The sequence below is a fragment of the Rhinopithecus bieti genome, unplaced genomic scaffold (genome assembly GCF_001698545.2).
Source record: "Rhinopithecus bieti isolate Rb0 unplaced genomic scaffold, ASM169854v2 scaffold_1530, whole genome shotgun sequence".
NCBI classification, from domain to species: Eukaryota; Metazoa; Chordata; class Mammalia; order Primates; family Cercopithecidae; genus Rhinopithecus; species Rhinopithecus bieti.
Genome location: NW_016803808.1, coordinates 2923693 through 2938477, shown reverse-complemented (window position 1 = coordinate 2938477; position 14785 = coordinate 2923693). Strand labels below are relative to the sequence as shown.

Here is a 14785-nt window from a genome sequence, read left to right as displayed (position 1 = left end):
TGTCCACCAGGGCCAATGAGCCGCAGCCACGGCGCGGCGAGCGCCTTCCGGCCCGCCCCCGCGCGGCCACCCGGCGGACCACCGGACCGGCCTGGGGCGGGACGTGGGCGCGGGGGCGCGGCGTGCGGCACGCGGCAGGGCTGAAGCGGCGGCAGCGGTGGGGAGTGCACGTAGCCCAGCGCTCGGCATGGCTCTCCTGGGGCTCGGTAGGTGCGGGCCTGCGGCGGGAGGTGGACGAGCTGGGGTCGGCCTGAAAGGTTTCGAATCTCTAGGCCGTTCCCCGGCTGGCCGCGGCCTGTAGGCGGCCGGAAGCGGGCCTGGCGGGCGGGAGGCGCGGGCCTAGGCGGCCGGAGGAGCTGCGAGATTGCCCGGCGGAGGTGCGGGTGCGCGGGAGACTAGGGCGCCCGTGGGGAGGGGCTTTTGCAGCCTCGCGGGGCGGTGCGCGGGGGGCGGGAGCCTAGTGTGCTGGAGCCGGGCGCGGGGTCCCGGGCCGAGCTGGAGAACCGCGGAGCCCAGCCCCGGCCGGATCTTGGCGAGCGGGTCAATATTCCCGGCGAATCGCAGGGGAGCTTGCTCTGGGCACCTTCTCGAACTCGTGCGTGGGGACGGAGGATGGCGGGCGCCCTGCACTGCAGCTTGTTTCTGCCACCTGTTTTATGCAGCTCCTCCTTTTAAAAACTGAAATGTTAGGCCGGGCGCGGTGGCTCACACCTGTAATCCCAGCACTTTGGAAGGCCGAAGCGGGGGATAATCTGAGGTCAGGAGTTCGAGACCAGCCTGACCAACATGGCGAAACTCCGTCTCTACTAAAAATACAAAATTAACTGGGCGTGGTGGCACGCGCCTGTGATCCCAGCTACTCAGGAGGCTGAGGCAGGAGAATCTCCTGAACCCGGGAGGCGGAGGTTGCAGTGAGCGGATACCTCGCCACTGCACTCCAGCCCCGGCAACAAGAGTGAAACTTCGTCTCAAAAACAAAAAACTGAAATGTTAAATCTCAGTTCTGAAATAAGGACCCGTAGTTGCCTTAGAAAGGGACAGTGCTTTCCAAAAGGTGGGCTTAGGACGCAGGGGTGCTTCACATGTCATCGGACTCCTTAAAAACGAAATGGAACCCAGCGTTTTAGGAATTCTGTAAATCTACTTCGGAGGCTACAGTAGGCGAGGCCAAGGGTCCTGTCCTTGCCGGGCTCACCTTGGTCACAGCCTTGGCTCTGAGAGTCCTTAACCTTGCCTCTGGCCTCAGACCACCTGCCCACTATTTACTGGCTCTGTGACTTGGAGCAAGTTACTTAACCACCCTGTGCCAGTGCCTTTTCAACAGTGCTCACCATTTTAGGGGCCAATAATAGTACTCCTTTAGGGCTGTCCTGGGGGTTAATGAGTTAGTACATGTCTTTTTGTTTTTCGAGACAGGGTCTTGCTCTGTCTCCTAGGCTGGAGTGCAGGGTTTCGATCATAGTTCACTGCAGCCTGGAACTCCTGGTCTCAAGGGATCCAGACACCATGCCACCACACCTGGCTAATTTTTAAATTTTTGGTAGAGTCAGAGTCTCTTTGTATTGCCCAGGCTGGTCTCAAACTCCTGGCCTCAAGTGATCCTCCCTCCTCAGCCTCCCAAAATCCTCGCCCAGCTAGTACATGTTTAAAGAGATGTAAATATTTGCCATATTACTGTGGAGAGAGTAGATGAGGGGAAAAGATTTTAGTCTGTTTAGTTTCCTGTGAGTGAATTCAGACTAGACCCTGAACGAGTCTGTGAGTCTATTAATTAACTCATTTTAATAAATGGCAACCTTTTTGGGAAACCTCTTGGTTTCTAGATGACTGCTCTGGGACCGCAGATGACTCCTAGCAGATGTGGGACAGAGATGTTACTGCTGTGAATTTATAACATCCTTAACTGCCGTGGAGGAATGGAAAACCACAGATGGCAGAGCCATCTGCTCACAGAGATTCTAGACACTCACTCGGATGGTCCGATTTCCCATTGGTGTTCATTATCACCGAGTGGAATGGTGATGTGAATTTTAGAAACAGAATATCATTGGTCAGCATTGACCTACTTTGTCATCTTAAGTAAGCCCAGGGTTTTTTTGTGTTCTTGGGGCTTGGGGGTAGTTGTTGGCTACTTTTATGCATTCAGAATGTCCACATCTTTTGTCTGTTCTTTCTCAGTAGGATGTTCGGTTTCCTTGTAACCTTGCTAGGTCACGTTGCCTTTTTAGGAATTTTAGTCTCAAACCTTAACACAGCATTTTCATTGGGTAGCCATGTACAAGCAGAGGAGGCTCTTGTGAGAATTAGGCAAAATTTAAAGCAAGCAAAGGTCCGTCACCATTACTAGAAAAAAGAATAACCTAAGTCTATGTTAATACTGTCAGTAAAGAGCGTCTTTGTATGGAAAGGGAAGCACATTTCTAAGGTGAAAAACCCTGGTCTCTTCTGGTGACTGCAGCCTGCTTGTAACAGCATGAAGAGGAGAGGACTGACTTTATTGCTGTCCTTGACTGGCAAAGAGAAGTGAAAGTACCTAATTCTGCCACAGTCTACCTAATGATGTTCTGTGGATTATACCACTGCATTCTCCAGCCCTTCGGTTAGAAATTTGGGTCTATCTAATTATATGATCTTAGGTAAGTTATCCTTTCTGTGTTTAAGTTTCCTGGTCTATGAAATAAGGGCATCATGACGCATACCACATAGGGTTCTTAAATGACTTAACATATGCAAAATGTTTAGAACAATGCCTGGTACAGAGTCACGCAAGTGTTACTGTTTTGTCTTGCCAGAAATAAAGACCACAATTTCTGGAGCATAGTGTGACAGGTATCTCAGAATGTTAGCCATACTCCCAGATCTCTCTTGTCAGAATTTATCTTGAGGAAACAGTCATACTAATTTGATGGGAGGAGGAAAATACAAGAATTTTCAGGGCTGGGCTGTTAGTGCAGAATTGGAAACAATCAAAATTCAGTCAGTAGTGGATTGACTAAATGGTTGAGCCATTAAAAATGGTTACATTGGAGTAATTTAAAAATTCTTAAGTAGAAAATATCTGTAACTTACTCTTTTGCTTTTCCATTTTTGAAAATTTCACAATAGGCTCAGTGTATTGAGCAAGTACCAAATTCATATAGATTTTACAAAAAATATAAAATTCTTTAAAAGTAGTGCATCTCTGTAGATGATTATCCTGTTTTTGGCTTTTTTGTTTGTTTGTTTGTTTGAGACAGGATCTCGCTGTGCCTCCCAGGCTCGAGCGATCCTCCCACATCAGCCTCTGGAGTAGCTGCGACTACAGATGCACCCTACCACACCCAGCTAATTTTTGCATTTTTGTATTTTATATTTTTTCTCTACAAGAGATAGAGTTTTGCCATGTTGCCCAGGCTGGTCTCAAACTCCTGGACTCAGGTTATCCACCCGCCTCATTCTCCCAAAGTGCTGGGATTACAGGCCTGAGCCACCACGCCCAGCCTTAGTCTTACTTTCAAGCTTATTCGGAGTTAGGACTGTCAGTGCTTATGTTCTTGATTTACTTGCTTTGTTAAATGTGTCAAACTCTACTTCACCTTTTCTGCAGCAATGAAAAGATTAATGAGCAGCGCCATCCAATAGAAATATCATGTAAACATGTATGTAATTTTAAATTTCCTAGTAGCTACATTTAAAATGGCCAAAAGAAACAGGTGAAATTAATGTATTTACTCAGTATATCTAAGATCATTTCAACATGTGTTTTCAAAATGAAAAATAATAATGAGGCCAGGCACAGTGGCTCATGCCTGTAATCCTCATACTTCGGGAGGCTGCGGTGGGCGGATCACCTGAGGTCAGGAGTTCAAGACCAGCCTGGCCAACATGGTGAAACCCTATCTCTGCTAAAATACAAAAATTAGCTGGGCGTGGTGGCTGGTGCCTGTAATCCTGAGACAGAGAATCACTTGGACCCAGGAGACAGTGGTTGCAGTGAGCCGAGATCGCACCACTGCACATCAGCCTGGGCAGGTGAGCGAGATGCCATCTCAAAAAAAGAAAAATAATAATGAGATTACATTTTTCCCTCCATTAGGTCTTCAAAATTCAGTGTGCTTTTTACCAGCACATCTTAGTTTGGGGTAGCCACGTGTAGCCAGTGGCTGTCATGCTGGACAACACTGTTACTAAGGGAGCAGCCCCCCTTTGGTTAGCCTGGCTTCCGTTCACAGGCATCCTTTCCCACCTCTTGAAATGGAAAAGGAGATCATCCTGTCAAAGGCTACTCCATCACTGACTGGGTTCCCGTGCCTCCTCTGACTCCGGGCATTTTATTCAGATATTCCCTGTATTTTATCTTTGGCTTCTCCCACTGCATGTCTTCCTCTCCCAGATCACGCCCATCTTTAAAGAGAAACCTTCCTTGTTTTCTACATTTGCCTGCCTCTGGTCTCTGTAATGAAACCTGCTTAAAGGGTTACCTGTATTCTCTCCAACCTTCTGTAGACTGCATGCCTCTTATTTTCACTCCACCACAACTGCCAGGGCTCCCAGTGAATTGTCACTAAATCCAATCAATAGTTGGTTTTCTGTCTTTGTTCCTTTCTCTCCCAGTAGTATTTGTTAGTGTGGCCCCTTCCACATGTATCTTGGTTTATGTGACACCACTCTCAATAATTCTTCCAGTCCACCTTCCACATGGCAACTGGAATACTCCTTCTAGAAAGCACAAATCTATTCTTTCCTCTGCATGATAACCCTTTAATGGCTTCACTATTAGTAAAGTTCACAGTTTTATAAGTCCTTACAATATTGGCCAGATCTATGATTCAAATGCAGTGTAAATCTTGAATACCATAGTTGTTCATTCATGCCTGTAGCGTACAGAACCACTTTATCTTGAGCACTAAAAAGACAGCATGGTGTAATAGGAAAAGCTTGGAAATGGAGAGCTCCCTGCCTCTTACGTGTATGACCATAGATGGGCCACTGGTCTCGACCTTTATTTACAAAATGGGGATAATTCCTACTTTCTAGTTAGTAATGCTGTCAAAAATTAAGTGATCTGACATATTTGAAAGTGATTTGAAAAACCGAATGTGTTGTATGATGGAGGATTTAGCAGTAAAACAATGAACAATGGTGTATACTCCTTCCAGAAGAAATATACCATTTAGTTATTCCAAAAAGGTCCATTTGAAATCTTCCAAATTCTAATTATGAAGTAAGCATAAGAAAATGTAACTAAGATGGCATGTACACACACTACTTGAGAACACAGGCCAGTCTCACTTACAATTTGCTATATCAACAAATTAAAAGGAAGAAATGATACGATCAACTTCAGAGATGCAGCAAAGACAGGAATAGACAGAAATTTCTTTAACATTGTAAGTATATTTTGGCCTGGCGTGATCGCTCATACCCGTAATCCCAGCACTTTGGGAGACAGAGGCAGAAGGATCACTTGAGACCAGCCTGGGCACCATAGGGAGACCTTGTCTCTACAAAAAATGTAAAAGTTAGCCAGGGCTACACCCGTAGTCCCAGCTACCGGGGGGCTGGGGGTGCTGAGGTGGGAGGATCACTTGAGCCCAGGAGGTCAGGGCTGCTGCAGGGAGCTGTGTTTGCACCATTGCACTCCAGTCTGGGTGACAGAGCAAGACCCTCTCTCAAAAAAAATAAAACTGTATTTATTTCAACCCAAAAGCCAGCATGATTTCTGTTGAAGTCAAGAACAGTCTGAGGATATTCCATTATTTACCTTGTTCTAGAGGTAATTAGCAAAGTTTTGTATATAGTCGTGTGTTGCTTAACTTTAGAGATATGATCTGAGATGTGATCAACTTCAGAGATGCTAAAAAGACAGGAATAGAAATTTCTTTAATTTCTATTGTCCTATCAGACGATTTCTTCATTGTGAAAAACATCAGTGTGTACTTAATACAAACCTAGATGGCATAACTTACTAAAAACCTAGGCTCTGTGGTATAGCTTACTTCCCTTACCTTACAAATCCATTCAGCATGTTACTGTACTGAATATTGTATGCAGTTGTAACATAGTGGTAAGCATTTGTCTATCTAAACATAGAAAAGGTGCAGTAAAAATATGATATAAAAGATAAAAAATGGTACAGCTGTATAGGACATTTACCATGAATACAGCTTGCATGACTGGGGGTTGCTCCTAAAATTTTATTTCTTGAATGATAGAATAACCTTAATTTACTATAACATTTTCTTTTTTTTTTTAGGAGATGTGGTTTTACTATACTGTGTTGGCCAGCCTGGTTTTGAACTGCTGGCTTCAAGCAGTCCTCCCACCTTGGCCTCCCAAAGTGTTGAGATTATAGGCATGAGCCATGGTGTCTGGTCAACATTTTACTTTCTTTTTTTTTTTTTTTTTTGAGACAGAGTCTGGCTCTGTCGCCCAGACTGGAGTGCAGTGGCCAGATCTCAGCTCACTGCAAACTCCGCCTCCCAGGTTCACGCCATTCTCCTGCCTCAGCCTCCCGAGTAGCTGGGATTACAGGCGCCCGCCACCTCGCCCGGCTAGTTTTTTGTATTTTTTAGTAGAGACGGGGTTTCACCGTGTTAGCCAGCATGGTCTCGATCTCCTGACCTCGTGATCCACCCGTCTCGGCCTCCCAAAGTGCTGGGATTACAGGCTTGAGCCACCGCGCCCGGCCAACATTTTACTTTCTAACCTTAATTTTTTTTTTTTTTTAACTTTTTGGTTCTTGTAAAAACACCTTAAAACACATTGTACAGCAGTACAAAAATATTTTCTCTTTCTCTTTTTTTTTTTTTGAGGCAGAGTCTCGCTCTATCAGGCTGGAGTGCAGTGGTGCATCACAGCCCACTGCACCTGTAGCCTTGACCTCCCTGGGCTCAGTGATCTTCCCACCTCAGCCTCTCGAGTAGCTGGGACTACGGGCATGCACCACCATGCCTGGCTAATTTTTGTACTTTTTTTAGAGAGGGGGTCTCACTATGTTGCCCAGGCTGATCTTGAATTCCTGAGCTCAAGCAATCTGCCTGCCTTGGCCTCCTAAAGTGCCGGGATTACAAGCATGACACATAGCGCCTGGCCACTATTTTATTTTATGTCGTATTCTGTAAGGTTTTTTTCTGTTTTTAAAATTTGTTTGTTTTGCTTTTTTAAGCTTTTTTGTCAAAAACTAGGACACAAACACACACATTAACCTAGGTCTACACAGGGTCAGAGTTATCAAGACATCACAAGGTGATAGGATTTTTTTCAGCTCCATTGTAATCCACAGACCACCCTCATATATGTGTCCTCTCCTTGACCCTGTGGATGTGACTGTATATGTAAATTTGAAAGGTGAAATTTTGATAGTAATGCCATTTCAGAGAACTTTTGGGTTCTTCAGATACTAGTAAGTCAGTTCAGAATTTGTTTTCCTCTATTATTGTTGTAAATTGCATTTAAGTTTCCAGAGCTGCTAATGAAAATGCCCTCGATCCACAGTGTGGCAGAACTGTGTGGTCAGCAATACAGTCGACACTGTATCCTTTCTTTATAAGGTTGTTCACATGAAAAATTTTTCTGATAATGTGTTATGGATAGTATTAAGAGAAATAAAACTATCCATAAAAATAAACATTGGCCGGGCACTGTGGCTCATGCCTGTAATCCCAGCACTTTGGGAGGCCGAGGCAGACAGATCACCTGAGGTCGGGAGTTCGAGACCAGCCTGACCAACATGGAGAAACCCTGTCTCTACTGAAAATACAAAATTAGCCGGGTGTGGTGGCACATGCCTGTAATCCCAAATACTTGGGAGGCTGAGGCAGGAGAATCGCTTTAACCTGGGAGGCAGAGGTTGCCGTGAGCTGAGATCGTGCCATTGCACCCCAGCCTGGGCAACAAGAGCGAAACTCCGTCTCAAAAAAAAACCAAACAAATTACCATTGCTCTTGAAAGAGTCACAGTCTAGTGGAAGAGACAATAATTATTTTTCCTTTCAAAAAGATACTTGAATAAAGATAATGTGCTAGTAATTGCAACGGAATAACATGAGGAATGATTACCGTGTGATTGCCCAAGGTTACACAGGCAGAAGTGACCTCCTAATTTTTCAGTGTCCATGCCCGTAAAATGATAGTAGTGCTGCCTCATGGAGTGGTTGTAAAGAACAAAGACATTAATACATGAAAGCCACTAAGAATAATGCTTCAGCCTTTTTCCAGTGCAGCCCAAGGAATGGGAGTGGGGACTGTCCATTCCTTTTTGGCTCAGTGTTGCAGCAATGGGAGTGAAATTCCAGGGGCTCCGACTGCAGCAGGGAGGGCATAGGGGCCAGAGCTAGGCCGCCCTCCTGTGTGAAGGGCCCTGGTCAGTTGAAGAGGACTCTGGTTCCCCAGGGTTTCCAGTCAAAGCATGAACAGTGCTGTTAATGGTGTACTTTTGTTGTTACTTCAGGTCTGGTGAGCTGTGCCTTCTTTCTGGCAGTGAATGGTCTGTATTCCTCTAGTGACGATGTGATCGAATTAACTCCATCAAATTTCAACCGAGAAGTTATTCAGAGTGATAGTTTGTGGCTTGTAGAATTCTATGCTCCATGGTAAGTATTATAAAATAGTTGTAGATTATTTATAGTACTTTCTGAAATTGGAGAAAATGGTGTATAAAAATCTGATTTTATTGAGTCATCTAGTTTAGCTTACTGTTTGTTTAAAAGAAGTAGGGAAGAGGGAAATGGGAAATGCAAAGTATCTCGTCTGTTGTTAAGGAAGATCTACTGATGAGGTGATGTGTGTGGAAGGAAAACTAATTTTATGAGGAAGGAATCTTGAGCAAAGAAAATAGAGGGGCCAATGATTAACTTCATTCTGTTTCTTGAAGAGAATTATTTCCTGAAATAATGTAGTTAGAAAATCTGGTTTAATTTAAAAATTCTTGCCTTACATTCAATACTGGAAAACCCCTGTGGGGTAAAATGTAATCACCATTGAAACTAAGGCACAAAATTATGTACAGTTAAAAGTACAACATGGTGCTAATGCTTTGTGTGATTAAAGCATTTAATGCAAAAGAAAACAAACATCGAATAGAAGAGTGGAAACTGTGCAAGATGTATATGAGGCTGTCTCTGCTGTAAACCAGCAGGCCACGAGTTTCCTGAGAGGAGAACCAAACCCTAGCCCACTGTGTGTCTGTGAAGAACTGTGTGGTGATCTGAAATCCCGAGGAGTTCTTTGGCATGTGAACAAGGCTTGAGTCAGCGATATTAGAACCTGATGGTTGCATTTTAGGGAATGCCTGATGAAAGTTTTTCCTTTCTCACTTTAACTTTTTTCTTTGAAACTGAGTTTTAGAAACTAACCACCAGTCCTCATGGACCATTTTACTTCATGCTCAGTGTAGCAACTGGAGGTAAAAATGCTCTGTTTTCAAAATGGATGCTGCCACATTGTGTGTCCTGTCCACCTAATGCCTTTACTATTTTTAAAGGCTCTGGTATTTATGTGTTCAATGCAAATGCTAATTCTGTATGGATTAGTTCAGTTATACTAGCAAATATATAAATAGTAATTGTACAAACTGTGGTGTTGTCAAATGTCTCCGTATGTGGTTTTTACAAGCTTATCATATGTGGCATAGGTAATTTACCTTGTTTCTGAGAGTGACCATGCAAGAGAAAATACCTCATTGTAAGACTCTACAAGACAGCATAATTGAGAAGGCAGGATCTAGATCTACTAGTTAATAATTACTATACTGGCAGAGTTTTACTTCGTGGTGTCTGGGTGAAAGAATGTCTGATTAGAGCAAGTGCTTTATTTGAGAGACAGGGTCTCACTTCTCCCAGGCTGGAGTGCAGCGGCATGATCATGGCTCACTACAGCCTTGATTTCTCAGGCTTAGGTAATCCTCCCACCTTAGCCTCCCCAGCACTGGTACTACAGGCATGTACCACCACACCCGGCTAATTTTTATATTTTTTTATAGAGACGGAATTTCACCATGTTGTCCAAGATGGTCTCTAACTCCAGGGCTCAAGCAATTTGCCTGTTTCAGCCTCCCAAAGTACTGGGATTACAGCTGTGAGCCACTGCACCGGGTCGGGCAGGTGCTTTTTAACTTCCTTTTGTGCTTGGATTCCTGTGGCACCTTGGTGAAGGCCTTGGATTCTTATAATAAAACCTTTACGGTCAGGCATGATGGCTCATGCTTATAATTTAAGCACTTTGGGAGAACAAGGTGGGTGGATTGCTTGAGCACCAGAGCTCGAGACCAGTCTGGGCAATGTGGCAAGACCCCATCGCTACAAAAATAAAAAGAAAAGAAACAAAGAAATTACCCAGGCCTGGTGCTGTGCACTTGTGGTCCCAGCTACTCAGGAGGCTGAGGTGGGAGGATCACCTGAGCCTAGGAGGTAGAGGCTGTTGCAGTGAGCTGTGATTGTGCCACTGCACTCCAGCCTAGGCAACAGTAAGAGCCTGTCTCAAAAAAGAAAAAAAAAATCAAACCTTTACATGTTTAAATAAAGCTTATAAGATCACAGAGAAAACCTATGGAAATATGATTATTGAAATATTAAAATTTCAATGCTAATGTAGTACTTTACAAGGACAGTAAGTACAGGTTGAACATCTCTTATCCGAAATGCTTGGGACCAGAAATGTTTCTGATTTTGGATTTTTTCAGATTTTGGAAGATTTGCATAATACTTAGCTGTAGAGCATCCCTAATCTGAGAATACAAAATCTGAAATGCTCCAGTGACCGTTTCCTGTGAGTGTCATGTTGGCGCTCAGAAAGTTTTGGATTTTGGAACATTTCAGGTTGTAGGTTTTTAGAACAGGGATGCTAAACCGGACATTTCAGGTTGTAGGTTTTTAGAACAGGGATGCTAAACCGGTTCCAAGATCCACCAGCAGACTTGACTGCTGCAATAATTCTGAATAGTGATGGGCATGATGTTTGAAGATACCTGCAACAACTATAGTGGTGGTAATGAAAATAGCTGTGATATTTATTCATGATAAAGTCACAGTAATTGACTATGGAGTGTTGTTTACATTTGTAAGGAAATTCTAAATTTCGATTACGGATTAGTGAAAATAAAAACTTTTTTTCATCCAAATTCATAGACTCGCTCCCCTAAATTTTCCTAAAAGGCCACCTTGGCTTCAGATTTATTCTTTTTTTTTTCTTTTTTTCTTTTCCTAAAAGGGATTCCCGAAATTTTTATCCACCAGCCATTTGGGAGTCTGGACCCCAGGTGCAGAACCCCTGGGTAGACTGTATGCCATATTTATATGTATGTGGCATTGTGATGTATGTGCAGATCAAATAGAAGAGAGGGTGAACTCTGACAGTCTCTGAATTTAGTCTTCTTTTCTTAGATAAACTGAAATTAAAGAGGCACAAAACTCTGTAAAAATCTGACTTCCGAATTTTTGAGTATCTCACCTAAACAACAAAACATTGTATGTAAATACATAGAAGTAGCATTTCAGGACGTTCCCCTGAAAGATCCTAACTTCAAATATTGGGATTGAGTTTAGGCCCCAATAGTCAATTACATAATGATGAAAACTTTTACCTGTATGATTGTAGTATTTGGAATCAAAAACTTGTCAGGCAGCTCTGACACCGGATGGCTGTGATACAGGGTGAATTTCTTCTCAACATCAATTCCATCGTCTGTAAAATGAAATAACAAAAGGACCTGCCTTCAGCTTCATGCCGATGAAATGAAATCATCTATAAGGTGTTTTCATCACGACGCTGGCACCTAGCGTTTGTACATTATTTGGTCCTTAGAGACCTACTTAGAAGAGAATTTACTTTGTTTTTAAAAATGCATCAGATCACCACTGGAGAAATAAACTGTGGTATCTGCATACAGTGAATGTTACACAGCAATAAAAACGAACAGTTAGCTACCTACAACCTCAGTGAGTGGTAAGGGCTGACAGCTTCACGAGGATGTAATTTCTTAGAAGCACTTTTCTGTGTTGTATTTGATAGTAATAGTACCTATAAGGTTAAGGTCGTTTTTCCTTGTGTTCTCCTCTCTCCTCCTATCCCCACTCTCCTCCACTTTCCCTGCCTCCCCCACCTCAGTCACTCACTCACATCACCATCTTGTGGTGTCACGTCATGCATTTCAGCTTGTTAGGCTCACAAACATGGGTTTATATGTATGTGTTTCTAAGTCCAGAAGCGGTTTGTGGAACCCAGAGAGTATTGAGATACAGGCGTAGTTGATCTAGGCCAGATACCTCATCTATGAAATTAAAAAGTTGGACTAGATTAGAAACTGTCAAACCTCGGTAGGTTTAAGAATCACTAGTAGAACTTAATAAAATGCAATTCCTCCACCAGGAAGTCTGGGTTTGTGGACCCCAAGAATCTGCGTTTTGCCTAGGCTTTCAGCTCCACACAGGGAAGCGCGCATTGAACCAGATAGATTCTAAAGGTGTAGAGTTCAGGTGTAGAGTTATAAATTATAGAGTTTAAATATGATTTAATTGAGCAGTAATTCGAAAGCTTTTTTTTTTTTTGGGACAGAGTCTTGCTGTGTTGCTCAGGCTAGAGTGCAGTGGCACAATCTCAGCTCACTGCAACCTCCGTTTCTCGAGTTCAAGCAGTTCTTCTCCCTCAGCCTCCCCAATAGCTAAGATTACAGGCATGTGCTACCATGCCCAGCTAATTTTTGTATTTTTAGTTGAGACAGGGTGTCACCATGTTGGCCAGGCTGGTCTTAACTCCTGAATTCAAGTGATCCGCCTGCCTCGGCCTCCCAAAGTGCTGGGATTACAGGCATGAGCCACTGCACCCAGCTGGAAGCTTTTTTATTAGGATGATATGAAAAGTGATTGTTGTAAGTAGTAAAATGGTGAGCTCATCCAGGTTGCTGATCCTGTTTTACTTATTTATTTTATTTTTATTTTATGTTTTTGAGACAGAGCCTTACTCTGTTGCCCAGGCTGGAGTGTAGCAACATGATCTCAGCTCATGCAACCTCTGCCTCCCAGGTTCACGTGATTCTCATGCCTCAGCCTCCCCAGTAGCTAGGATTACAAGCGTGCGCCACCATGCCTGGCTAATTTTTGTATTTTTATTAGAGACGGGGTTTCACCATGTTAGCCAGGCTGGTCTCGAACTCCTGACCTCAAGTGATCCTCCCTCCTCGGCCTCCCAAACTACTGGAGATTACAGGCGTGAGCATCTGTGCCTGGCCTTGATCCTATTTTATTTGTGCTTGTCCTCTTCGCAGGCATCTCACTTAGTAGACCATTGATGGGGTTTTTTAACTGAATGTTTGAATTTTTTGAATTGAGAATCAAAGGCTTTAACTGTTGCTTTATGTTGTCTTACCCCCAAAAGGTGTGGTCACTGTCAAAGATTAACACCAGAATGGAAGAAAGCAGCAACTGCGTTAAAAGTAAGTTTCTTAGGAATGCAAAAGGCTTACAAAACTTTTTTTTATAGTAAGTTTCTAAGATGTCCATATTCACCTGTGTATGTTTAAGTAATAAGTATGCAGATGGTTTAATGTTCAATGGGAAGCTAGTTGGCATATCAGAGTTGAAAATACTGGTTCGTTGTCAAAATCATACTGAGAACAAGGGGATAATACACACTTAAATGCTTACATTGCCTGTTTTTGTTTATTGTGTTTCCCGGATAAATGACAGTTACTCTCAGCCCTGCCATTTCTGTGAGCTGCAGAGTTCCCTCCATGAGCTGACTGTGATTTCCCTCATCATTGCATTTAGATTCTCTTCTGGTGTTCAAGGCTAAGGCCCTTATTGACTTATTTTGCAAACTGCACCCAGTGCCTTATTACCTTTTTCTGAGTCTATATGAAGCAGATAATGAGTTCTTATGGAATCTGTTGTAGCGGAAGGAAAAATTGTTATTTCTTTTACATTCCCACAGGATGTTGTCAAAGTTGGTGCAGTTGATGCGGATAAGCATCAGTCCCTAGGAGGTCAGTATGGTGTTCAGGGATTTCCTACCATTAAGATTTTTGGATCCAACAAAAACAGACCAGAAGATTACCAAGGTAAGGACTTTTCCTAGCTACTTCATTCCCCTGGTAGACAAGAACCTACTGTTCTTTAACGAGCTTGAGAACCTGCTCTACCTGCAAGGTTCTCAACCTCATTGTACCTGAATTATCTATAAATGGTACACAGTGATTCCGACACCCTCCGAGTCAATCTGAAGATGAAATGTGTGTCACACAGGTTTGTGTTATCACTTAACGCTTGCTTAGGTCTACGCTACATTAGCAATGATAGAAAATAGTGTTCTGTGCTACTCTCTTATCTTTCTCATTACAGTCACTTGTATTTAATAAAGATCTACATGTATTTTCTTGCTCTAATCTCTCTTCCCTTTACTGTAGGAGAAGGGTCTAACGTACTACTATGGAAAAGGAAAGTCTGTAATTTGAGAGTCTTAGTCTCCTGAACTGTCAATAATAAATGGATACACAAATTCTGTTTTGTAGATAAGTAAATTGTGAGTGTCTGCTGTGAGCCACTGAGGCAACTAAAGATAGAATTCAGGTTCCACCCTCCCAAGACTAAATGTTATTTCAGCAACACTATTCTTCTTTTCTTTCTTTTTTTTTTTTTTTTTTTTTAAGAGACAGAGTCTTGCTATGTTGCCCAGCCTGGACTCAAATTCCTAGGCTCAGGCAATTCTCCTACTTCAGCCTCCCAAGTAGCTAGGATTATAGGCACCACACTCTTAGAGAATTGTCCTGTTATTTATTTATTTATTTTTATTTTTTATTTATTTATTTGTTTTTT

General features: G+C 43.0%; 1 protein-coding gene and 1 long non-coding RNA gene across 4 annotated transcripts in view; one reads left to right on the top strand and one right to left on the bottom strand.

Moving 5' to 3' along the window:
• Positions 1-45: 45 nt before the first annotated feature.
• PDIA6 (protein disulfide isomerase family A member 6) overlaps positions 46-14785 on the top strand; it is a 28104-nt gene continuing 13364 nt past the window's right edge. For 2 of the 3 annotated variants that reach the window (XR_001881825.1, XM_017853898.1), the window contains exons 1-4: positions 46-206; positions 8431-8572; positions 13350-13407; positions 13905-14031. Coding sequence is in view for 1 of the 3 variants with exons in the window: in XM_017853898.1 (XP_017709387.1) it covers positions 188-206; positions 8431-8572; positions 13350-13407; positions 13905-14031 (346 nt within the window). In the remaining 2 variants the exon portion in view is untranslated. Of the gene's footprint in view, positions 207-2463; positions 2637-8430; positions 8573-13349; positions 13408-13904; positions 14032-14785 lie in introns of those variants that run through there. The other variant, XR_001881827.1, reaches the window with a different exon arrangement.
• The window catches only part of LOC108516445 (uncharacterized), a 9953-nt gene continuing 3690 nt past the window's right edge, over positions 8523-14785 (bottom strand). Inside the window, exons 2-3 of the long non-coding RNA XR_001881828.1 lie at positions 11560-11660; positions 8523-8613 (exon numbers count right to left, since the gene is read on the bottom strand). This is a non-coding gene — a long non-coding RNA (uncharacterized LOC108516445). The remainder of the gene's footprint in view (positions 8614-11559; positions 11661-14785) is intronic.